At 41.1% G+C, this 26,325-nt stretch overlaps 1 protein-coding gene and 1 long non-coding RNA gene across 3 annotated transcripts in view; one reads left to right on the forward strand and one right to left on the reverse strand.

Moving 5' to 3' along the window:
- The window catches only part of LOC102939068 (serine/threonine-protein kinase TNNI3K), a 165,698-nt gene that overhangs the window by 98,651 nt on the left and 40,722 nt on the right, over positions 1 to 26,325 (reverse strand). The window contains exons 8-17 of one of the 2 annotated variants that reach the window (XM_007062560.2): positions 13,096 to 13,240; positions 12,905 to 13,009; positions 12,124 to 12,218; positions 11,018 to 11,167; positions 7,685 to 7,771; positions 6,037 to 6,093; positions 4,628 to 4,720; positions 4,485 to 4,542; positions 4,164 to 4,358; positions 3,706 to 3,810 (exon numbers count right to left, since the gene is read on the reverse strand). In XM_007062560.2, coding sequence (XP_007062622.1) covers positions 3,706 to 3,810; positions 4,164 to 4,358; positions 4,485 to 4,542; positions 4,628 to 4,720; positions 6,037 to 6,093; positions 7,685 to 7,771; positions 11,018 to 11,167; positions 12,124 to 12,218; positions 12,905 to 13,009; positions 13,096 to 13,240 — 1,090 coding nt within the window. The remainder of the gene's footprint in view (positions 1 to 3,705; positions 3,811 to 4,163; positions 4,359 to 4,484; positions 4,543 to 4,627; positions 4,721 to 6,036; positions 6,094 to 7,684; positions 7,772 to 11,017; positions 11,168 to 12,123; positions 12,219 to 12,904; positions 13,010 to 13,095; positions 13,241 to 26,325) is intronic. The other variant, XM_037906085.1, reaches the window with a different exon arrangement.
- On the forward strand, positions 9,683 to 25,380 carry LOC122466817. Its single transcript, XR_006292669.1, has 3 exons — positions 9,683 to 9,739; positions 10,995 to 11,201; positions 23,776 to 25,380. It is a non-coding gene; the product is annotated as an uncharacterized LOC122466817 (long non-coding RNA).

A 26,325-nucleotide genomic window follows, 5' to 3' on the forward strand; every position in this document is an offset into this window, starting at 1 on the left:
GATGACTTAGGTTTCCAGAATATCATTCAGATGTATTATTAAAACTCTTAAACTTGTCAAGGTGTCAGGACTAGTGAGCAAAGTGTACACAAGAGAAGTAGTGAGAGTGTAGGGCAGAAACTGAAGAAGCAGTAGCTGACATTTTCAAACGCTAAGTTAATTCAGGACATATCCCTGAAGACTGGAAAATAGCAATGTAAAGGAGCAGTAACACACCAGCAAATTAGAGGCCAGGTAGTTCACTGCCAGTTGTAGAGAAAACATTTGGAAATGTTTTAGAAGATCAAGAGGTGTAACATTTACTGTACTAAAAGTGCTGCCTGGCTAAGAGTAGCCAACACAGTTGCAAGAAAGGAATATCATGCCTCAGTGACTTGCTGCAATTCTCTGCGGCTACTTCTGGCAGGGTAAATGAAAGTGCAGTGAAGTGGACATCACCTTATTTTTTTTAAAGAATGCCTTCTACCAATTTCCACACTGAAGGGTAATGTGTAAGGTGAGAAGTCATTGATTAGTAGGAAATCTGCCTGACTGCATTACAGGATGGCTAACCATGTGACTTTTTCAAGCTGGAGAAATGGAATGGGGATGCCACAGGGGTCAGGGTTGCATCTACAGCTTGTACTTGACACAATAAGGATTTAAAAATGTAAGAATTTAGAGTTTACAAATGAAAAAGTGGGAGAGAAAACAAACAAACATGCAGTATGCCATAGGAACTTCCTCTAACAGTTCATATGGAAACATATGGCTTTTTGCATTGTGATAAACATTTCCACAGTTAATTTTTTTCTTTCCCTTTGAGGTGCAGAGATCAGTGCCTTTGCATTGTACAGAACTGGTTATTGCAAAGCTTTACTGTCAAGCATTCCAACTTGTTTGATAAATGAGCTGCAATTAGTACAGAATGCAATAGACAGGCGTTCGACTTATGCTCAGAGTTTGGTTCTCATGATACCAACATTCCTGCTTTGCTACTTAAGTAATAAAGTTGCTCAATAAGGCTCAAATTTTCAGCTCACCTCCACTGATATGCCTATAAACATTGTTGATTGGTCTATTTGTATTTGGAAATCCCAAAATCTGCACATTCAAATCAAGTGATTGTGCATGCAACCAGGCAGCTGGTACATAGCTATCCATTTCTGCATCTTAATACAGGTATTTGCATGTAAAGATAGACACATTCAGACATTTGGTAGGTGGAGAGTAATCAAAGCATGCTGATCATTTGAGACAAAGTATAAGGCAGAATTTGTGCCAGGACTGCCATCCTGAAGCATTTAAAAATCATGAGTCAGGCCCCATGTGATTGGCTTAAATATTGTGAGATTTTAAAAATAGTTTGGGTCTTTTCATTTGTTTTCTGGTTTTTGAGACTTTAGGGTTCATTATATCAAGCTTTTACCTACCACTATGAGGGTTAGAATTACATTTTTTTAAATGAAAGGTGAGATTCTCACATACTAACATGATTCTGGGAGCTGGGGCTTTAAACAAAATCCCAGGTAATGTATTTGTGAGACTTGTGATAAAATAATGAGAGTTGGCAACACTGCCTATGCTTACTTTTAAAAGGACCAAACTTGAGAGATGGGGATGGGGGGCGGGGATTGTCATAGGCACAAAGGGTAGTTAGACTCCCGACTTCCCTTGAAAGCGCACCTAACTCCCATTTATGCCTTTGAATATTCCTCCCCCCCGCCATTTCCCTGACTGAGATCATCTGGCTTACATCTCCTATAATCTTTCAATCAGAGCTTTGGAGCTGTGCTCCGGCTCTGCTCCAACTCCAGGCAAAAACCTGCAGCTCCACTGCTCTGGAGTTGCTCTGCGAGCTCTGCTCCAAAGCCCTGCTTTCAATGATGGAATGTGTTGCATTGACTTGTAATTATTTGTAGGTACTGTGCATATACTTTGTGGAAATTATTATCTATATTCTAAATGTTTGGTTCCTCCTAAGTCTCCTTCGCACCACCCTGGTGGCACAAAGTAGACTTACAGCAAGGCAGCACCTGAAGATTTCCCTAGGGCAGGGGAGTCATCAGCTGGAGTATGTCCGCCATAGCTACTCCATCTCTCCACCCCTGCCAGGGCCTAGCAAGTATTCTAGGGTGGGATGGAGAAATGTCAGGGAAGGTGAACCAGAGTAGGGCCTGAGTCCAATGCAATGCACTCTAGCTGTGCCAGTTGATGGAATGACTTGTTAGGAGCTATTATCTGCCAGAACAAGTTCGAACAGCTCTGAGGGGTGGAAAAGTGGCAGAACCCCATGAGAGGCAAGTGGTGCTCCTGAGGATTTTGGTCTGTTTCTTTGTTGGGCTTCATGTGTTGCCATCCAAAATAGATGTACCACTAAAGTCAGAACTTAAAAAAGCCCAAAGAGTTAAATATTACATTTGAATGTCCTCAGTTTAAGTACTGCTGGACACAAGAAAATATTACAGATATTTTCAAATGTTAAAGCCATACAGTTAATTCTGTTGATGCTAGCCCTGGCAACATCCAGACAAGCCACTGCTGCCTCAGTCTCCTCTGTTGTTGGAGCACTAGAGCACTGACTTGGGAGACAATACAATGAACGCTTCTATTTCTTCACAAAGCAAGAGGAGAAAAGTCCAGTTCCATCCCCCAGAGAAAGAACTACTAAGCAGAGGAAGCTTTTAGTGCAGCTACCAGTTACAGTAGGACATGAAAGCTTTGAGCAAGGATCAAAAGATCATACAAAAAATGGGATGTGTGTGGAATACAGTTCTGTATTACATTGGCCCTAGGCTGGAATACTGGAAGTGGGTCACTGGGGAACACAAACAAAAATGAGTACTGTAATTTTATTTCCCAAAAATGCTTGTTTAGTAACAAGAGAAGAGAAAAGAAGGTATATATGCCTGATATGGAAGAAAATCTTTTCCGTGCCTAATAAGGTCCTAGCCCTTTACAATTTTTCATGTAGGGGATTTATTGTCTTACAGGGTGAGACATTAACTTAACAGTAAGTTCCTGTATAAAAATCATTTCCTTCCTTCAAGAGAGGATGAACTTTAAAAGACCAGGACTGTACATTGGAGAGAATATAGTTGTTGAACAGCTGCATCCTTTTGGAAAGATTACCTTCAGAATTCAACAGACATCACCATGAGCAGTGGATATATATGGAACATATGCTAGGAGTGTGATGGGCAGTTGACAGTTTTCAAATCTGTTTCAACATTTACATACATGAATTTGTATAACCAGGTCTTTCATACTTGAGCCTCTCCTGTCACTTTGTAGGTATACACCAGATGACTACTCCACTGAATGTCAAGTCACTATATTAAAGGGTGCAACTTAGTGTAAATTACACAACAGATGTGTATTTCCCATGTCAATTTTATTCTTACTGAATGCATATAAATCATAAATCATTTCAGAATATGACACATTGCTGGGAAATAGGTATTAGTCTGAAGGATAAATAAAATGTATCAAATAAATAATTCAAAATAAATGTGTTAAAGCATTCAATAACACTGACACCCTTACGCCTCATGATTCAATCTGATCCATACAGGTGGACCCATGCGCCTGTTCAGAGCCCCACGGATTTAAATAAAATTCTGCACAGGTACAAGAGTCTGGCTGTGCAGATCAGACTGCAGAATACTGTATTTATTTTAGGGCTACATCTTCCACTGAATTTGAGGGACAAGGAGAGAAACTTACCTGTTCAAGTCCCGATGTATGATTGGTTGTGTAAGATTATGAAGATACTCCATACCTTTGGCAACATCTACAGCAATGATTAATTTAGACTGCAAGTCAAGATTCCTAGATTTAAAACATACAGTACTGGTCAAAACGGACAGATATAAGACAAATTTACTTGCGACATTCTGAAGTGCTCATAATAACCTGACAGTTGTGTCATCTGCAAATCAGAACTGTCTTTTTAGTTGGTTTAATGTAATTTGAATTCAAAATCTCACCAAGTAAAACAATAATAAACTAGCTAATAGTTTTGTGATTAATTGCTTGTTTCCTTCACATACCAAATAGTCTGGATTAAAAACAATGATTTGGTACATTCCTCTAGCTGAAATGGATAATAAATATTTGCACCAGTGGAGTTCTTATCTCCAGAATTATTTATAATAGGGTCATACGAAGAGTTAATCAGATACCTCTTCTGTTCATGCAGCAGAGAAAAGAGTGATCCTCCAGAAATATATTGAGTGACTATAGAAAACTGACTTGGATCATCTAAGCAAGCACCAACAAACTGGATGACGCAAGGATGATTGAGTCGACAGAGGATAGAAACTTCACGGCAAAACATGTCCACATCTGATTTGGAACAGTAGGTATTGGCTCTGTAGCTAATAATTGACATGAAGAGAAATCAAAAGTAAGCAAAAATAGCATGAAAATTATGTGGTATGATTTTTTTGTACTCTAAATTAAGGTACTAACAAAGCGAAATGGAAAAGTCTTTGCAAACTTACCGTTTGATTGCTACTATTTTATTTCTGCATTTTCCCTTATAGACTTTTCCAAAAGACCCTAAAATGATTAAAAATAAATAAGCACAAAGATATTTTCTGTGTGCATCAAGCTTTTAAGATGGAGGCATTCTGCTTTCTGGTACCTGAGCCAATAATCTCATGGAACTCTATTTCAGAGAGCTGAAGATGGAAATGTGATGGCAAACCAGCACGGAGGAGGAGAACATCTGCCTTTTCTGCAAAAGAAAATTGTTATCCTTTTTTATAAAATGTGTGTGTGAGTGGGGGGAAATAAAAGCACTTAAATTGACAAAAACATACACAGTAGCAGCTGATTTTCCTACCATAAATTGGGTGACTGGTAATCCCATTTCTTTTTGTTTCAGTACCCATGACAAACCCCAATAATAAACAAGGATTTGCAAGATTACAGCTGCCTCAGGGTTTCTTGGCTCTAAAGTCTTATCACTGATAAACACAGTCCCATAAGCATATTCTGTCTGGATCATGTGATTGTTGCATAAAAATCCTTTATATAAGGAATTAGTTCCCTATTCAGTGTATCCAGTACTCGCTACCAATGCTGTGGTTCTTATTTGTGGTCTGATCTACTGTTCAATGGCACTTGGAATCTGAACTCTGATGTGCAATTGAATTCACACACCAAACATCCCTAAATTGTTGATCCATGTGGTCTACCACAATGTGCTTATAAGAATATTTCTAAATAGAACATTTTAATATGCATGGTGATTATATGTAAAGAATATAAGCACTTGAGTACACCCAGAGCTAACATTTGAAATGGAAAATCAAAAGGATCTCAAAAAATGAAATACCTTTCAATATAAATATGCAGCTGAATTTTTTGACTATGTCTGCTTCAGTACAACACCATTTGTTTTTGGATAGCATCTTTCTTACAGAAGTATCCCCAAACATTTCACAGCAGATTTCAGTCTAATGTTTGTTAACTCTGCATTCATATATTCATGTTTATATCTTTAGTATCAATTCACTGTCACATATTTCTTCTCAGAACAAGAGACTTTGGTTTGAGTCTTAAACAAAAAGTCAATTTCTCTGGAAATTTAAAAGTTTAAAGAAAATAAAGAGACATGGTGGGTGAGGTAATATTTTTTATTGGACCAACTTCTTCAGCTCTGTGTAAGCTCGAAAATGTCTCTCTCTCACCAACAGAAGTTGGTCCAATCAAAGATATTACCTCACCCATCTTGCCTCCTTAATATCCTGGGACCAACACAGCTACAACAACAGTGCATACAAAGAAAATAAATTAAGACCTAAATAGTATGGCTTTGTTTCTGCCAGAAACTGAGCACCTCTGTTTCCACTAAAGTCAAAAACGCAAGGTAAGTAAATTGCTTTCCAAAATACTCCCATAGGAAGACAGCTCCTGTTTAGTTACATTTTCTTTACAGTTCTAAATTTTAAAAAAGCAGGTACAATTGATCATGCGCAGTATATTCCGGATGATTAACACCTTTAGCAACAGAATATAAAACTAAGTCCCCCTCTGCCATTAAAATACCTTTTGTCATGCTTTTAATCTTCCCTAGAGGGGATGGAACAGAGACGTAAGAACCATCTGAAACCAAAGAAGAGAATGAAGTTTATGGACTTTTCTGAGGACAGTATATATGCCTTTGCTGATAAAAGAAGTGAGGCAATTTTTACTTAAAAAGTAGAGAAAATGTGGGCAAAAATATCACTTTAAAAAACCTGATGGGACTGTGAGCTTGTATTTTTAAACACACATGCTGTACATGCTGGGCCAGATCCTCAGCAGGTGTATTGGCCTAGTTCCATTGGTGTCCATTAGAGCGACAGTGATTTACACTCCCAGAAGGTCTGGCCTAATACGGTCATATATATGGACTGAATTTTCTAAAGAGCTATGGGTCATATTTGCAAGTGCTCAGCATCAACCACTGGAGACAAAATTTCCAAAACACTCACCACCCAAAAGATCACTCTTGTGACACTTATTGGCCAGATTCCGAAAAGATCTGCACTGAAACTCTGGCCACTTGTTTAGATGCCTAAATCAGAGCTGAGCTCTTTTTTAAGATTTGGCCTTGATTGCGGATGCTCAACTTTTAAAAACGTGACCCACACCATCCAGTATACATGTAAGTATCGAAAGAATGAACTGGTGAAAAAATCTGGGATTTAGCTGTTCCAAGCAGATTTAATTTCTGTGTCTGCATGTGTTAGGGTGACCAGAGGTCCCTATTTTATAGGGACAGTACCTATATTTGGGGCTTTGTCTTATATAGGCACTTATTACCCCCCACCCCCTGTCCTGATTTTTCACACTTGCTGTCTGGTCACTCTAGCATGTGTTAGTAGCTTGCTGGAGTTGAAATTCAACGATTTGTGCAAACTCAGCTCTCCGGAGATACACATGCTTCGGAAATGCAGTGTACCCGAACAGAAGCATACTGCACTTAGGCGATCTGGGTTTTCAGGGCCCAATATTAGTCCTATGAATATCACTGGAAATTTTTCTATTCAGTCACTGGGAGCAAATTCGTGCCCTAGGTGAACTGTAAATCCATAGAATCTAAGCAAGGATGCTTCAAGTCTCATTTTCTCTGTGGATACTTTTCTTAACAAAATACAAAACTTTTGTGAGCCCATTCCACAGCTGAGATTAGCAAATTTACTTCTTGCCACTTGTCAGTTAATCAGCAATAGAGAGGGATATTTTTGTAACAAAAAGAGTAATTAATCCTTGATACGGGGCACTTAGGTGGTTTAAGACATTCAAAAATATGAAGGATTGGGTTGAATACAGAAACTTACTGCATACCAATAATCAAACAGACATCAAAGGACGACAAAACAAAGAGAATACCTAAACAAGGTGTTAAATATGTAGAAAGGTATGCATAATGATTATTAAGGAATGATTTTTATTTCAAAGCTCAGTTTTTAATCTCTAACCAGTATCAAAGTGACAACACTATTCTAAGATAAAGGAGAAGTTTGGACACAAATCAGAGACCCACAGTACCTGAAAAACAGGGACACTCATGCCATTAAATTATCTTCAAATATAAACTTACTGTACCAGATAGGGCCTGATCCAAAGCTCACTGATGGCAGGGGAAAAATTATCAGAGATTTCAATGGGCTTTCAAAGGCCCTTCAGTGACCAGCTTATCAAACTGTACCTCCTCCAGGTTGGGAGTATTCATTACAGGGTGAGTCATCCTGGGGTCTTTTATAATGTTTCAGAAGGGTAACAATGGCATCGTGTCCTAAAAGGAGGAATGATGGATTTGTATATTAAATGTCAATATTCATTACTTATTATTTCTTTATACGAAATTAGGAGAGTTTTAAAATGAACAGTGCTGTTTATGAAAACATATAAAGAAGGTATTCAGTGACTGTGATCAGAAATGTGATATGATTTTGAGCTAGGTGAACATGGGGAAAATCTGGCTGAAAAGAAACAAACGTAATTTTCACCTCAGGTTGGAATGGCATGCTGGGTATGACTACACTAAAAAAAACAAACAAAAAACAAACCATGGCAGCAAGTCTCAGAGCCTAGGTCAACTGACAGGCTCCCAGGGGTCACACTATGGGGCTAAAAATAGCAGTGTAGATGTTCAGATTTTCACATAATCAACGACTCCAAGAGTTGGGACTTCAAGAAACACACCATGAACTATGAGATTTGCTATGAAGTCATGAGAGTTTTCAATACTGAGTAACTGCTTCCATTCCATATTTCGGGGGGAAAAGTCATATTGGACTAAAGCTGGAGCCCATGCTCTGAAACCCAGAGACGGGGGCAGAGTCTCACAGCCTGGGTTCTAGCCCAAGACTGCACATCTACACTGCTATTTTTAGCCCCGTAGCTTGAGCCCTGTGGGCCCAAGTCAGTTGACCCAGGCTGTGAGATTTACTGTCGTGGGTTTATTTCTTTCTTTCTTTTTGCAGTGTAGACATATCCACAAATACTACAGTGATAGATGGCAGTATAAAATCCCAAAGTAAAAGCTGAGAAAAATCTTAATTAAAGTCAATGGGGAAAGAACTAAGACTGAAAATATTTCAGCTACTAAAGTCTCAGTAGACAAAAATATTCTCCATTTTTTTGGTGAATATTTGTCACTCTGTTTCAGCAAGGAAGCAGAGGGGAATGGTACATGCACAGATTAGTCACTATATTATATTCCGAGTCTCTCACATGCTTTGGTGATTTAAAAAACTCCTCAGCACTTCAAAGTGATGTTTGGGGTTCCATTCTGCACACTCAGAACTGTAGTTTGAGCTCTCCCTCCCGTTCTCTCCTCTTTACCTATCTCAGATTTTTGAATACTCTTTTAAAAGGAGGAATTCCTTATTCTTTTGGGGCTTTGCTCTTGGTTAATTGGATGCATTTTCAACATCGTGTTTTTAATGCTTTTTTGGAATCTCAGAATCCCCACTCCATTATTTCCACTTTTCCTAGTCCAATGGAAAATTATTGGGAAAAATAGCAATTTTATCATGGGTTCTTGCTCCAGGTTTTCTGTTTGCCTCTCACAAAGAGGAGAGCAGAAAAAAACAGATACATTCAGAATAAGATTGTGATGCAGTGCTCACATACCAAATGCTACCTTTCATTTGAACAGCTCTCTTGGCTCTGTTTGCTTGGAAATGTTTTAATTCCCTGCCAACTCAGTGGCACAATTTGTTGGCATTTTCTTAGGGATATTCTTCATCAACAGCCTAATGAGTGCAAGCATTTTGGCTCATAACGAGCCCAAACCTGCCAAGGAAATGCCAGTAAGCTCACAAGTGCTGAAAGGCTTCCTCAGTAGAGTTCTAGAGTCCCAAAGATAGTTCAGTGCAGCTCTAGCAGAGTCCACTATGAAATTTTTCCATCTCCTGAGATGATCCTGGGGATTTCATTTGAGAACAAACATAACACTACTTTTGTGTAAAACTGGCTGATATTTTAATATAGTTGTTGAGGAGGCAAAAATTTCTGCTTGGAGCAAATCTTAAGTAGAGCTATTGGCAACTGATTAATCAAGACAACCTACAACCTACTGATTGATGATATGGTGGATCACCGGATCGGCGGGTGGTGATCGATCTATCGGGGATCGATTTAGCTCGTCTAGTGTAGATCGCTCTGCCGTCGACTCCGGAACTCCACCACTGCAAGAGGTGGAAGCGGGATCGACGGGGGAGTGGCGGCCATCAATCCCGCCCTGCGAGGACGCGAAGTAAGTGTTTCTAAGTCGATCTAAGATACGTCAACTTCAGCTACGCTATTCTCGTAGCTGAAGTTGCGTATCTTAGATCGATCCCCCCCTAGTCTAGACCAGGCCCTACTGAGCACTGAATGTGCTGTTGGGCAGATTAGCTTAATTTACTTCCAAAGTGCAGCAAACTACTGAGCACTAAAAACTTGTCTACACTGTGAATTACTGAGCACTAGCAAAGGTGTAAATTTTAATGGTCACCAGTGTGTCATGCACTAACTGTCTATGTGGGCCCTGCTGGCATGCACTAAAACCTCCCTAGTGCACACTGATGTAGTCCCATTTCAAAGAGTACTGTATCAACGTGCACTAAGGACCTTTTAGTGGACCCTAGCAGGGTCCACATAGACGGTTAGTATGTGACATGCTGGTACACACTAGAATTTACACCCCAGCTGGTGTGCACTGATGTAGCATGTACACAGCACTTTGGCAGTCTTAGTGAGCAGTCCGAGTGTCCACTTGGGGAATCAGGGCTGAGTAGCTGGTGTGCACTAACTACTGTGGGCTTTTCCCACGTGTGGACAAGCCCTGAGGAATTTTTCCACTTGAATTCTGATTCCTCACCAAACCCACAGAGAGACTACTCTACTAGCCCTCTATGTCCTGAGCTATGGAGTGGTGCTATATGCAGGGGTGGGGGAAGGGGGCTCCCACATTCTTACACCTGCAGCCCCCCCAGCCCAACAATGGTTGTGCACATGTGCAAAAATTTTCAGCAAGAAACAAAGCTTTGGGGTTGAATAGGAAAATGAAAGAAAAGCAGACCACAAATCTGACATGTTAGGGAAATAATTCTATGAGACACATACAGAAAAGTATAGTAGGAAACACTGAGGGATTTTCTGCTCTGAGGGATTTTTGCAGGAAATCAAGGACTGCTATATTCTAATGCATTGCTTCTTATAATGCCTCTTCCAGCCATAAAAAACAAACCCTCATCCATATAAAATAGTTCAAAAATTGCATTTTCTGAACTGTCTTTCTGAACAATGGATTTCTTTTACTTTAGCAGCACATTTTTGCAGCTGAGTTTGTGTGGAACCAAAGTGATGTTTAGCAGCCTAGAATATCTGAGAAGATACAGTCCAGCTTTGGTTTTCATAACCCTTGATGCCAGGAGCCAGCATGAGATGGTGGGAGCTCCCAACCTACAGATGCTGCAGGTTATTTTGTACTATTATCTTCTACCCATGGTGTTCCTACGTATTTGCAGCAGAAAGTGGAGAACTGAAATACCTTTTTCATAAGCCCACATCAAACAGGTCTGCTCATCTTTTTCTCCACTAGACCTGCTGGGATCACAGGCTACCAGATTCATATCAGCTCCATTATCCAGTAAAAACTGTACTAGACGAATGTGACCATGGTAGCAAGCACAGTGTAATCCTAGAACATTAGAGAAGAAAGAACAGTAACTGTGGTAGGCACAATTGTTACAACATAATTGGACTTGTAGTAATAGCTATAAAACTGGAATTGATTTCCTGGATAAAGGAATATATTACCAGACAAAAGACTGGGCACTGTAAGAACAGAGAATATTATTCTACAAGAGCCAATCTCTTGCATGCCCTATAGTAAATGTCAGTACTTATTTTACCATGTGCAATTCACTACCACAAACATAGGTTAGCAACCTGATAAGGATGTAAGAACAAACAGAAAGAGAAAGGGCTTCCCCCATCCAGTTTGAGCAGGTCTCCTCCCTTCTTGTATCTCTGCACTGGTTCCCCATCGAGAACATCTATTCGGTGTTCTCCTCCGCACTTTCAAAGGACTTCACAGCCCCTCTACCTCCATCTCTGTCCCCAGTCCTTATCCACCCAACTTTCTCTCAGGACTGATGCTTTCATCTCCTTAGGCCACTCCCCACTTTGAACCCTCTTCCATGTCCCCATGCTTAATTGGAACAGCTACCCAATTAATGTACTACTCCCCCACACACCAAAATTTTCTGAAAAACCACTTGTTATACGAAGTGTGCTAGCTATAAAGACCACATGCTGCTTTGTTTTTGGTCCCTGTACTGTACCTGCTCATGCCTTTAAGGCACAATACTGTCAGGTGCTCTATGCTCTCAATGCCTATTGGCTTCAGTTGGAGTTGAAAATGCTCAGTCCCTTGAAGAATTGGGTACTTAGTCTGTAAGGCTGGAATTTCCAAAGGAGCCTAAGAGTGTGAAGATCTCTTTGAAATTCAGTGGGAGACTGAGGACCTGACTCCCACAGGCAGCCTAACCACTTCAGGCTCGGAAACGTCCTCTGCTTAGTATACTTTACCGGTTAAAAAGTTTGGTGTTCTCTATATATACAAATAATAAATCACAGTCCTCACGAGCGTACCTGTATGCCCATCTCTTCCTTGATGATTGATGCTTAAAACATTCTGGTCAAGAAGAAATTTTACAAGTTCTATGTTCTTGCCATAGGTACAGGCACTGCAACAAATAAACAACAAAATAAAAAAGAACTCCCCAGACCCCAGAAATAGCAAAATTAACTTTGGTTACCTAAAGATTTCAAGGGAGTTACATTGGCATAAAATCCGTGTAAGAGAATGGAGAATCTAAATGTGCAAATGCAGGGTTTATCTACTAAAACAAATATGTGCTATTCTGTTACCTTGGAAGTATCCTGAATATCCTGGTGCCAATATGTGCAAAATTAATTGGGTCTGGTCTGCAAGTGTTTTTAAAGAACCATTTACATTTTCATAAAATTGTGGCCAAAAATATTTAGAACAAAATTTCACACAAATTTTGGTGTGCCACCTTGTTGTTAGATGAAAAGTCTGGAGGACAGGTGGATTCTGGGTATAATGTGGTCCAAGCTTAGATTCCTTTTGGTCAGAAAAAGGAAAAGAAGCAATGCTTTGTACAGCTGTTGTTACACTTTGAACATCTCTCTCACGCCTGCTATTACCATCTGGTTCTACCTCTTTTCTCTTTCTCCAATGTCTCCTTTGTGGCACCTACCTCTAGCCTTGCCTCTCTCTCAGACATGAGTCTAGCATCCACACCTTCCTGCAGTCCTGCTCCCGCTTAGGTTGAAGTGGTTGTTACTGCCAATTTTGCATGCATCTGTGAGCAGAATTCTATTGACAATGGTGTTTAAATTGTCCTACCTGTGAAAAGCTGTTTCACTGAATATATTTTCCTTAGTCAGACTTTCTGTTCCTGACAGCTGGATTATTTCCTTGACAACTTCAAACTTTCCATTGTAACAAGCACTGAAGACAAAGTTAGCAGAGTGTTATTGATAATGCTATGAATTACGCCAATGCAATGCAAAGCAATGCTTCTGTGCATTACTCACAGGTGTAAAGGTGTGTCTCCATAAATATTGGCCACATGGGGCTGAACTTCAAAATTGCTTTGGAGTAGGAACTTCACTATTTCATGATGTCCAAATCGAGAACAGAAGTGTAGAGGAACATGGTCTTCATTGTCCTGAGCATTCACTGTCATTTGAATCAGACAGAGGAAAGTGAACTGTTTATACTCACTTTTTCAGAGAGAGAGAGTTTGCGCATGCACACTATGAAATCCCAAAACAGTTAATTGATTACATATTTATGGGCCTGCTCCCGCTCCACTGAAGTTAATGGGAGCTTTTCCATTGACTTCACTGGATGCAGGATCAGACCATGTAATCAACACTGTTCATAATAAATCACCAAGCCCATTATTTTGTAATTATTCAGGACATAATTAGTTATTGCAACATCAGAATTACTGAATCTTTCAATAAAGTTTTCAGGGAACAAAAGAGGGAGGTATTAATGAATTAGCCCTGGTCTACACTAGGACTTTTGGTCGAATTTAGCAGCGTTAAATCGATGTAAACCTGCACCCGTCCACACGATGAAGCCCTTTATTTCGACTTAAAGGGCTCTTAAAATCGATTTCCTTACTCCACCCCTGACAAGTGGATTAGCGCTTAAATCGGCCTTGCCGGGTCGAATTTGGGGTACTGTGGACACAATTCGACGGTATTGGCCTCCGGGAGCTATCCCAGAGTGCTCCATTGTGACCGCTCTGGACAGCACTCTCAACTCAGATGCACTGGCCAGGTAGACAGGAAAAGAACTGCGAACTTTGGAATCTCATTTCCTGTTTGGCCAGCGTGGCAAGCTGCAGGTGACCATGCAGAGCTCATCAGCAGAGGTGACCATGATGGAGTCCCAGAATCGCAAAAGAGCTCCAGCATGGACTGAACGGGAGGTACGGGATCTGATCGCTGTATGGGGAGAGGAATCCGTGCTATCAGAACTCTGTTCCAGTTTTCGAAATGCCAAAACCTTTGTCAAAATCTCCCAGGGCATGAAGGACAGAGGCCATAACAGGGACCCGAACCAGTGCCGTGTGAAACTTAAGGAGCTGAGGCAAGCTTACCAGAAAACGAGAGAGGCGAATGGCCGCTCCGGGTCAGAGCCTCAAACATGCCGCTTCTATGATGAGCTGCATGCCATTTTAGGGGGTTCAGCCACCACTACCCCAGCCGTGTTGTTTGACTCCTTCAATGGAGATGGAGGCAACACGGAAGCAGGTTTTGGGGACAAAGAAGATGATGATGATGATGAGGTTGTAGATAGCGCACAGCAAGCAAGCGGAGAAACCGCTTTTCCCGACAGCCAGGAACTGTTTCTCACCCTGGACCTGGAGCCAGTACCCCCCGAACCCACCCAAGGCTGCCTCCTGGACCTGGCAGGCGGAGAAGAGACCTCCGGTGAGTGTACCTTTTAAAATACTATACATGGTTTAAAAGCAAGCATGTGAAAGGATTACTTTGCCCTGGCATTCGCGGCTCTCCTGGATGTACTCCCAAAGCCTTTGCAAAAGGTTTCTGGGGAGGGCAGCCTTATTGCGTCCTTCATGGTAGGACACTTTACCACTCCAGGCTGGTAACACGTACTCGGGAATCATTGTACAACAAAGCATTGCAGTGTATGTTTGCTGGCGTTCAAACAATATCCGTTCTTTATCTCTCTGTGTTATCCTCAGGAGAGTGAGATATCATTCATGGTCACCTGGTTGAAATAGGGTGCTTTTCTTCAGGGGACACTCAGAGGAGCCCATTCCTGCTGGGCTGTTTGCCTGTGGCTGAACAGAAATGTTCCCCGCTGTTAGCCACGGGGAGGGGGGAGGGTTGAGGGGGTAGCCACGCGGTGGGGGGAGGCAAAATGCGACCTTGTAATGAAAGCACATGTGCTATGTATGTGATGTTAACAGCAAGGTTTACCCTGAAAGAGTGTAGCCACTGTTTTATAAAATGTGTCTTTTTAAATACCGCTGTCCCTTTTTTTTCTCCACCAGCTGCATGTGTTTCAATGATCACAGGATCTTCTCCTTCCCAGAGGCTAGTGAAGATTAGAAAGAAAAAAAACGCACTCATGATGAAATGTTCTCTGAGCTCATGCTGTCCTCCCACACTGACAGAGCACAGACGAATGCGTGGAGGCAAATAATGTCAGAGTGCAGGAAAGCACAAAATGACCGGGAGGAGAGGTGGCGGGCTGAAGAGAGTAAGTGGCGGGCTGAAGAGAGTAAGTGGCGGGCTGAAGACAGGGCTGAAGCTCAAATGTGCCGGCAGCGTGATGAGAGGAGGCAGGATTCAATGCTGAGGCTGCTGGAGGACCAAACCAGTATGCTCCAGTGTATGGTTGAGCTGCAGCAAAGGCAGCTGGAGCACAGACTGCCACTACAGCCCCTGTGTAACCAGCCGCCCTCCTCCCCAAGTTCCATAGCCTCCACACCCAGATGCCCAAGAACGCCCAAGAACACCAGCCACTCCGCCACAGAGGATTGCCCCAAAAAAAGAAGGCTGGCATTCAATAAATTTTAAAGTTGTAAACTTTTAAAGTGCTGTGTGGCATTTTCCTTCCCTCCTCCACCACCCCTCCTGGGCTACCTTGGTAGTCATCCCGCTATTGGTGTGATGAATGAATAAAGAATGCCTGAATGTGAAGCAACAATGACTTTATTGCCTCTGCAAGCAATGATCGAAGGGAGGAGGGGAGGGTGGTTAGCTTACAGGGAAGTAGAGTGAACCAAGGGGCGGGGGGTTTCATCAAGGAGAAACAAAGAGAACTTTCACACCGTAGCCTGGCCAGTCATGAAACTGGTTTTCAAAGCTTCTCTGATGCGTGCCGCGCCCTCCTGTGCTCTTCTAACCACCCTGGTGTCTGGCTGCGCGTAACCAGCAGCCAGGCGATTTGCCTCAACCTCCCACCCCGCCATAAACGTCTCCCCCTTACTCTCACAGATATTGTGGAGCACACAGCAAGCAGTAATAACAGTGGGAATATTGGTTTCACTGAGGTCTAAGCGAGTCAGTAAACTGCGCCAGCGCACCTTTAAACGTCCAAATGCACATTCTACCACCATTCTGCACTTGCTTAGCCTGTAGTTGAACAGCTCCTGACTACTGTCCAGGCTGCCTGTGTACGGCTTCATGAGCCATGGCATTAAGGGGTAGGCTGGGTCCCCAAGGATACATATAGGCATTTCAACGTCCCCAACAGTTATTTTCTGGTCTGGGAATAAAGTCCCTTCCTGCAGCTTTTGAAACAGACCAGAGTTGCTGAAGATGCGAGCGTCATGTACCTTTCCCGGCCGTCCCACGTTGATGTTGGTGAAATGTCCCTTGTGATCCACCAGAGCTTGCAGCACTATTGAAAAGTACCCCTTGTGGTTTATGTACTCGCCGGCTTGGTGCTCCAGTGCCAAGATAGGGATATGGGTTCCGTCTATGGCCCCACCACAGTTAGGGAATTCCATTGCAGCAAAGCCATCCACTATGACCTGCACATTTCCCAGGGTCACTACTCTTGATATCAGCAGATCTTTGATTGCATGGACTACTTGCATCACAGCAGCCCCCACAGTAGATTTGCCCACTCCAAATTGATTCCCAACTGACCGGTAGCTGTCTGGCGTTGCAAGCTTCCACAGGGCTATTGCCACTCGCTTCTCAACTGTGAGGGCTGCTCTCATCTTCGTATTCATGCGCTTCAGGGCAGGGAAAAGCAAGTCACAAAGTTCCATGAAAGTGCCCTTACGCATGCGAAAGTTTCGCAGCCACTAGGAATCATCCCAGACCTGCAACACTATGCGGTCCCACCAGTCTGTGCTTGTTTCCCGAGCCCAGAATAGGCGTTCCACAGCATGAACCTGCCCCATTAGTACCATGATGCATGCATTGGCAGGGCCCATGCTTTCAGAGAAATCTGTGTCCATGTCCTGATCACTCACGTGACCGCGCTGACGTCGCCTCCTCGCCCGGTATCGCTCTGCCAGGTTCTGGTGCTGCATATATTGCTGGATAATGCGTGTGGTGTTTAATGTGCTCCTAATTGCCAAAGTGAGCTGAGCGGCCTCCATGCTTGCCTTGGTATGGCATCCGCACAGAAAAAAGGAGCGGAACGATTGTGTGCCGTTGCTCTGACGGAGGGAGGGGCGACTGACGACACGGCTTACAGGGTTGGCTTCAGGGAGCTAAAATCAACAAAGGGGGTGGCTTTACATCAAGGAGTATTTCAGGCAGGACTTCACGGAGGGTTCCAATAAGAAATGGTGCACCTAAGTTATTGTTCTTATTGGAACAAGGAGGTTAGTCTGGCCTCTGATTGATACATGGCTAGATTTACCTCGCTGCACCTTCCCTGTGAGTGACTACAGTGTAACCTAGAGGAATGAGTCCCCTAGACAGGGGAGGGGGGGAAGCAAATGAGTACAAAACAAATCTGGTCTATTTCCTGTTTTGATCCACTCCATCTATCTTTTACATCTTTGGCTGGCAGCAGATGGTGCAGAAGGACTGCATGCCATCCACATCTCATGGCTGCTCGGCAGAAGATGGTACAATACGACTGCTAGCCATCCTCATCTCTTGCCTGCCCGGCAGAAGATGGTACAGTATGACTGCTAGCAATCCGTATCGCCTGCCTGCTCACCATAAGACGGTTCAATAGGACTGACTGCAGGACTAAAGAGAATGACCTGGTCAAGTCACTCCAAATTTAGTCCCTGCGCCCATATCTGTCCAGGCGCTCCCGGCCGACGTGGCCAGGAGCACCTCGGACATGACGATGACGGCTACCAGTCGTATTGCACCGTCTGCTGCCACAAGGCAATGGGTTGCTGCTACTGTGTAGCAATGCAGTACCACGTCTGCCAGCACCCAGGAGACATAGGGTGACGGTTACCTGAGCAGGTTCCATGTTTGCTGTGGTATGGCGTCTGCACAGGTAACTCAGGAAAAAAGGCGCGAAACGATTGTCTGCCCTTGCTTTCACGGAGGGAGGGAGGGAACAGGGGCCTGACGATATGTACCCAGAACCACCCGCGACAATGTTTTAGCCCCATCAGGCATTGGGATCTCAACCCAGAATTCCAATGGGCAGCGGAGACTGCGGGAACTGTGGGATAGCCACCCCCAGTGCAACGCTCCGGAAGTCGACTCTAGCCTCAGTACTGTGGAAGCACTCTGCTGAGTTAATGCACTTAATGCACTTAGAGCATTTTCTGTGGGGACACATACACTCGAATATATAAAACCGATTTCTAAAAAACCGACTTCTATAAATTCGACCTAATTCCGTAGTGTAGACATACCCTTAGTGACCCTTAGAAAGTGGATTACTGCCAGTGTATTAACGTTGTGAAACAAAACTATGATTCAAAGGTGTTAGGCATAAGAAAACAATCACCTGAATTATTTCAAATGAGAGGAACAAAATTCATTCACTAAAAAAAATCAGGAAGAAAATCTTTCATTGCTGTTCTCTGGAGTGGAAATCCAGAGTTATTTTTAAAGACTATATTATGCTCCTTAAGTATCAGTATTAGAACCATGGAACCAGTAGCAATTACAGAGTGACAGGAAAAAAAATGAAAACAGAAGTACAGAAGACACAAATAAGGATATAGTGTTTTATGGCATTAATAAAAATCATTTATAAAAAGCAAACAAAGAAAAAAGGTATTTCCCTCTTCTGGATTTCCCAAGTTTTCCCCTTTCCCATATGGCAACGTTCTAGATCTCAATCCTGCAAAGTCTTAGAGTCATAGAGTTTAAGGCCAGAATGGACCACCAGAGAATCTAGTCTGACTTCCTTTATTATACAGGCTCCATTGGCGTGCTAAACCCAAATCCTCAAAATTAGACTAAATCCCACAGGAGACTAGACTATTATGAGCCACACACAGAGAACAGGAGGGACCAAGGTGCACCAGTGCCCTAGGCCCCCACAATGGCAGGGAAATGATCATGTGAGATATACCCAGATAATCCTGCCAAGTGACCTGCACCCACTCACTGAAGAGGAGGGTGAAAACCTCATAAGGACACTGGCAATCTGACTGAGGAGAAAATTCCTTCCCAACCCCACATATGGTGATCAGTTAGACCCTGAGCATGTGGGCAAGAACCAGCCAGCCAAGCACTTGCAAGAGAGGAAACTTGGCCACTTCAGAGCCCTGAGCCTCCCACCTCCAATGTCCCATCTCTAGCCATGGCCATTCCTGATGCTTCAGAGGAGAGATTAAAAAAAAAAAGAAAGGTACACACATTTTACTTTACACCCAGGAATGGTCCAAGATATGGAACTACTCTTTTGAGTGATGTTAAGCAGGTACATAAATCTTCGCAGGATTGGAATAAGAAATTTTGAGGCAGTGACAGTCTCTATCTCTGTCTCTTGTACATAATTATACATGGAAGACATACCACTGTATGAGAGTTTGGGATGGTTGCATTATTCTTGAAAGGCAGTAACATTTTATAGCAGTGTCATGGATTTTGTATGTGGTGGCATATATTTTACAAAAGATATAATCTACAAATGTTTTAGAAAGAATTTTTTAAAATGTATTGAGACAATTTCTTGTCTTCCTCCACCTGTAAAGCCAGTTGCCTTAGTTACCATGTAACTGTATAAGCCTGAGAAGGAAAGCAAAATTAAAATGAATTAATTTTAAATTCTTCTAAAAATAACTCAAATCCACCAAGGGTCCTGTTGTGAAACCAATGCTCTAAACTTCTGTAGGATTATTATTTCCCAGTTTAGTTAATATAGTTTTCTAAAAAAAATCTTGGGGGACAGATTATACTAATTAGCAATGGGTGAACTTTAGCAGAGTTGGGGTGAAATCCTGGTCCCACTGAAGTCAATGGCAAATCTCCCATTGATTTCAATAGGGTCAGGATTTCTCTCTTGAAGCTTTGAGTCAAATATTCCTAAATGCTTTGCTGAATTAGGGCTTTGTTTCAGTTAGCACTCAAAAGATTAGCAGAAATGCTATTTTCATTGAAATACAATATCACACAAAATCTTCCTCCTGTAAGTAGTAACTTCTACTGGGGAAGTTTCTTCCTAATCCTCTCAATTAGCAGCTGAAGCTTGGGAGCCACAAAATACTTTTAATGTGTCTCCTATGGCTCTTCGCAACACATGATATTAAAACACTGTGATTTAATTATTAATCAATCTAAGTTATTAACCAATCAGAATGCTTTTACTATGTTATTAACCAATTGTAGAATACTTGGTCAGTCATTTTGCTGTGTGTGTGTGTGTGTGTGTGTGTGTGTGTGTGTGTGTGTGTGTGTGTGTGTGTGTGTGTGTGTGTGTGTGTGTACACACACAAATTGTTTCATTTACAATTTATATATATAGTAAATGAAACCATGAATTCACATTACTTTGGTTCTTTTGGGTAATGCTGATCACTAATTTGGCTCCTTAACCACTGAGTATCTGAGGTCTGAGTATCACTGATCTAAAGTAACTGTGGATGTTCACAGTACCCCTATAAATTGTTCACCACCCTTTTGGAGCCAACAAGCTCTTGGCTTCAATGATCTATTGTGGCAATAAGTTTCATGGGTTAGTTATGCATTGTGCAAAATCAGTATTCAGTTTTTTGCTTTTCAGTTCCATCAACTGTCCTTTTGTTTTTATATTCTGAGAAGGGGTAAATAGCCTACAGTTTCATTTCTCTCTAGACCATTCATTATTCTGTATAGCTCTATTGTGTCACCTTTGATGTCTTACTATTGTCATCTGTCATGGTGCCAGAGGCTAACTCATTTGGAACTAGTATAAATGAGAAGGAAATAAAATGTCAAAGTTCAACTCTCCTGGAAGACTTTCAGTTTGATAAGCCCACCAAGTGGCCTGAGAGGCAGGAGTGCTTCCCCACATTCCAAACCACAACAAAGAGCAAGCACGGAGAGCGTGGTGAAGCACAGCTTGGCACGTTCATTTATGCCCTGGAGAGTGAAGCTGAAACTATTTATAAAGCATTTCCTTTTGCTGAGGTGGGAGATAAGAATAACATTGACATTGTTTTTAAAAAAATGCCATGATCATTTTCATTCCCAAAAGGAATGTAGTAGACAAACAGGGATATATTCCCCAAGGGAGCAGAGGCCCAGAGAAAGCATGAAAGCTTTCATAAGGTAATGACAGGAACAGGGAATGCATTGTGATTTTGGCATCAGTAAGGAAGAATGTATAGAGATCTTCTAATAGTTGGATTTTAAAAAAGGAACTTTTAGAAAAATCACCAGTAATGTCTGAGCTAATCCTGGGACAGCGGGTGCTGCTGGCGTGGCAGTCTGAGACAGCAAAATGTAAGTCAGTCAGCAAGAAAATAGTAGATGCATGGTAAATAAAGAAGAAAAGAATAAATTCCAATTGGGAAAAAAGAGAAGCACAATAAAAATTACCTTTCAGACCATCAAATAACGTGGGCAGAAATATGACAGGTATGGCAACTGACAACTAGCAGAATCAAAAAAAAAGGAGCCAAGGAAATAGCCCAAGTGAGGGTGAGTGATACCTGTTTACAGGGATCTGTATTCAAAAACAAAGGGGCTTGTCCTGTTAATCTTAAAATCTATCTAATTTCAATTTGACTTTAATTGGCAGAGGTGATTGTGATTGCAGAGAGACTTTTAACAAGATGAGCCACAACCCAGGGTAAGGTTCAGTAGTCTGAAGGGGCAGATAAGTTTCCTAGGTTAATTAAAAACTCATAGGACCTACACAGGCAATGAATACATGTTTGACAACCACTGCAGCAATCTACTAGACTGAACCATGGTCACTGATATGGGCTTCATAAAAGGCAGAAGAAAAAAAATGCATTATACCTGTGTAAAGACAAAGGACATCTTGTCTACTAGCTATTGACTACTTTTCTAGACTTGTAGAGATTCTACTTCTTACTATACCCACTAGGTTGCAAAACAGATAAAAGGCATCTTTTCTCATTTTGAAGGAATAGTCACCCATAACAGACCACAATCTGCCAATTTAGAATTCCACGCTTTTGAGAAACAATGATTTCAAGAATATTACTTCCAACTCCGACCTCTCTTGAGGGAACAGAATCTAAAAGAGAGCATTCTAAAAATATAAACCTGAACCTTGCCTCCATGTTCTGCTGAGTTAATAGGGAAACCCCCATATCAGGCACCAAAGTAAGACAGTTCAGCTGCTTATGAGTCCACAGTTAAGAATGATATTGTCAAACTCAGAGGCAAATCTTCCACCTAAGTGGCCCTGTTTAAAGGATGTGAAACTGAGAAACAATAAATATAAAAGGTCTCAGTCTTTCTTCTTCAGCCATCAGAATGAATATCAAAGTTTATCCAGTCTTGATAATCCTGGAGACACAATAAAATAGGACAGCACCAGCTGTTGTTATAGGGCATAGTTGCACCAATATTCCAAGAGTCTTCATTCTGCATCCAAGAGGGAGACTGATCAAGATACTCAGCAGCATGGAAGAAACAGGTGGCATCTTCAGATGGTTCCAAACCCAGCAGAATTGCTATATGACTCTACTTGAAATGTTCCTTTAGTGAATGGAGATAAAGCTGTTGAGAAGAACCTGAAGACTATTAAACTAGAGTCTACAGTCCTAGGATTTTATCAGCTAAATGAATCAGCTGGACAAAACTCTCTTGAAGGGATGTGTTGTGTTTCTTTCAATCTGTAGCAGAAAGAGAGGCAGCAGGGAGATGAGGAAAGAAGTTCTACAGTGAAATATGATGTGTGTGTGTGTTACTTTAGGGATAATTCTCTCTTCTTATTCTAAGAAAGTTCCTTGTTCAGTGTTAGAAGAAAGTGATTCTTTACCATTGTCACATGACAGAAGGATCAAGTTACATGAATAGTAGCATTGACTATGAAACTACTCACATGTGTAAGGATTTCTGACATGAAGGAATCTTTGCGGGATCTGATCCAAAATCTGCATGTTTTGTATTTAACCTAATAATAAAGCATTTCCTACTATTATACAGTTTTATTTGGATTTTTTAAAATAGATATTGAACTTACCGAGATACAACATAATGCAAATACGTAAAAATAATGAATACATACATAATATAAACAGTATATTAAAATAATGGGAGCACAGAGTGAGTGAAAAGAGGAGAGAAAGATAAAAACATGAAAAAACATACAAAAATGAGATTTTTCATGCTAAACAAATCAAGGTCAGCAATTAGATATTTTCAATATTAAGGGAATTTCAAGTGATAATAGTTCATAAAGGTAAATTAGACTTTTAAAATGTATTAGTGGCCTTAAATAAATTGAGAGTTTATAAGAATCTGATCAAAATGCACTGCCACTGTCTTGGTAGGGCCACAATATTTAAGAAAAATGTTTTATTTATCTGGTTATTTTACTAAGAGTTCGCTTCCAATAGTTTTCATATTGCATGTCAGGGAATTCCATGTAAACAAACTATAGGACTAGCATTTGGAGAGAGAGTGCACTCTGCTTGCAGCCTATTGGTTACAATATAAAATACATGAATAATGCATTTGTGTATTTCCTTTTATATATCTCTATGATGGAGATGAAGTAGAACATTGGCATGCCCTGGATTTTGTAGATGTTAGTAAAATTTGGCCATACTTTGACCTTTTCATTATGTTGCAGTGGTCACTGCTTTTCTTTCTCTATTTCAGAGTCCTGAGAGATATGAATTAAATGTCCAACCAAGTCAGTATACATTAAAACGAAGAGGTCAAACTCATGAAACATATTGCTGAATTTCTGAGCATGTTTTCAGATTCCTTTGGCTAATTTTATATCATGAATTATTTTTATTCTTAAGTGTTTATGAGTTCTTCCTCTGTTACCATGGTGATTTCAAGTTTCAAAATGTAGTACTTTGGGGGTAAGACATTTTCAGTTTTCTTTGCTTTTTCAATTGAGGAATGTACAAATTTTAAAATAAATAATCTTGAATGGGGCCCTAATTTCCTCTTCTTTTGGAATATATTAACTAAGTGATAATAAGCCTTTTACAGCCTTGTATAGTGAATGCACATCTCTTCTCCTCTCCCTCTCCCCCTTTATTATAATTATACTGGTTCAGTGCGCACATATCAAGACTTAAATATCAAGGGCTCACTGTTCAAAAACATATTTACAAATCTGAGTCATGCTGTTTCCCCATTTTTTTCTAATGAGTGAGTAGGAGGGATGTAATACATTCATGACTCTCAGAGAACATGTTAAATTTATACTCCCAGATACCAGTAAGTAGGAGGAGTGTGGGTGCAAACACAGTAACAGTGTCACTTGCAGAACAGGTCTATGATATTGTGGAAATCATGTATATGAATGATGCTGCTTTTGGCACCACTGATTTTGGAGCTGTGCACAGAAAACCTGAGTCCTGTGTGAAATGATCAAAGGAAAAAGACATATGGACGATTGCCTTTTGTACTGTGTGGTTATCTAGCAAAGGATAGTATATCGATAGATATGAGAGCGAGAGCGAGATTAGAATAGATATAGATATACCCACACATATATAGAGAGAGACCCCAATTCAGGACAACATTTTTATTCAGAACAGCACTGAATCATGTGCTTAACTCTAAGCGTGTGCTCATAATCCACTGAAGTTTATGGAAGTTATGTATATGCTTAAGTGCTGTCATGAATAGGGATGGATTTCGGCACATGCTCAAGTGCTTTCCTGAATTTAGGATTTAGAATTTAGGCCATTTACTGCAGGCTTGAGAATGCAGTACTCACATACACAAAACTCCCACAATGACCACCTCCTACTGAAATTAACTGAAAGATTCCCATTGACTTCAATGGGCATTGGATCAGGAACTGACTAAGGATTACGAGACTGGGAATTTTATATGATTTTCAAATATGGATAGATGAAATCCTTTTTATGCTTTGTCTGCTGTGCTTCATTGTGTTAATTAATGATTAGCTATGAATATTGATTGGCAGAAGACATCGAATGGGGTTCTAGATTGTGAGATTGAACTTGAATAATTTTGATAACTTTGTTCTTACTATAATATGTAGGATTCTTGTAGCAAATGCCAATTGCCCCGTCCCCTTCCATTTTGCTTTTAATTAGCTCTCTCGGGATCACATGGAGAGTGTCTCCCTGGGCTAAATCCTGACTCAACAGAAATCAGTGGAAGTTTTCCCACTGACTCTAAGGGGCCAGGAATTTATGCAATGTATTTGGGATATAAGTGTGTTAATGGTAGTAATATTAAAGTCAATAGCTTTATTAAAAATAAGTACTTTTTTCGGACCATATGCTGTCACTTTTTCAAAGCTCTTTTTTTTGTCCTATATCTAAAGACGAGAAATATCCTTTCAATCACTTGAATATAGGGCTGTGTCCAATTTGCCTACAAGAACATCTGAACTAATACATTTCACATACATTTTTTAGCTAGTTAATTACAAGTTTTAGTATTTATAATAGTTTTCAAGGTGGCTACAGATACTTGTGTGTGTATCTATCACATGAGTATCACAAAGACAGATATGTAGTAGAGGCATCCTCAAGATAAATTGCAGAGTTGTGATGAATTGCAAAAGTATTCAATATATTGTAGTTATCACGTACCTTTAACTGTCTCACACACACTCTGCTCATCACTTAAACAGTCTGACTTCCTCTGTCATCCCAAATCTCTGAGTAGCTTCAAAGAGTCACCATTTAATAAGACAAAAATCAGCCTACCAGAAAAAAGCTCACGTCTCTCTCTCCCTCCCAAAATTATACAGACCTCATGTCCAGAAGAGGCAGTAGTCGGTCCTGCACAGATACCAGGATTAAGACCCAACATCTCATGATTCTGCAGAGCTAGACATGGGAGCTTTATGCTCCTGGCAAGAGCAGAGTCCCCCTTAAAGAGACACAGCACTTGCTTCTAGCAGTGGAAGATCCTAGGATGGCGAGGATGCCACAACAATTTTGTGTGTAGATAAGCTAGCTTAGGTTATTTTAGAAGAGGTTTTACAAATGTATTATTTATGGTACTCCTCTCCCCACAGGCCCTTTACTAACAGACTCATGGGACAAGCCTCTCCTTTCCTCCCACTTGACACTAAACTCAAGAAATGAGGGAGGTGGGAGTGGGGTAGCAAAGATGTCATTAAGCCACTTTTGTGTCTGCTGAGTTTTCAGCTTTAGTGCTGTTCTAATTTATGCTTAGCTGCAACAGCCCCCTAGCAGGTGTTCC

This window comes from Chelonia mydas, chromosome 8 (assembly GCF_015237465.2).
Source record: "Chelonia mydas isolate rCheMyd1 chromosome 8, rCheMyd1.pri.v2, whole genome shotgun sequence".
Lineage (NCBI taxonomy): Eukaryota > Metazoa > Chordata > Testudines > Cheloniidae > Chelonia > Chelonia mydas.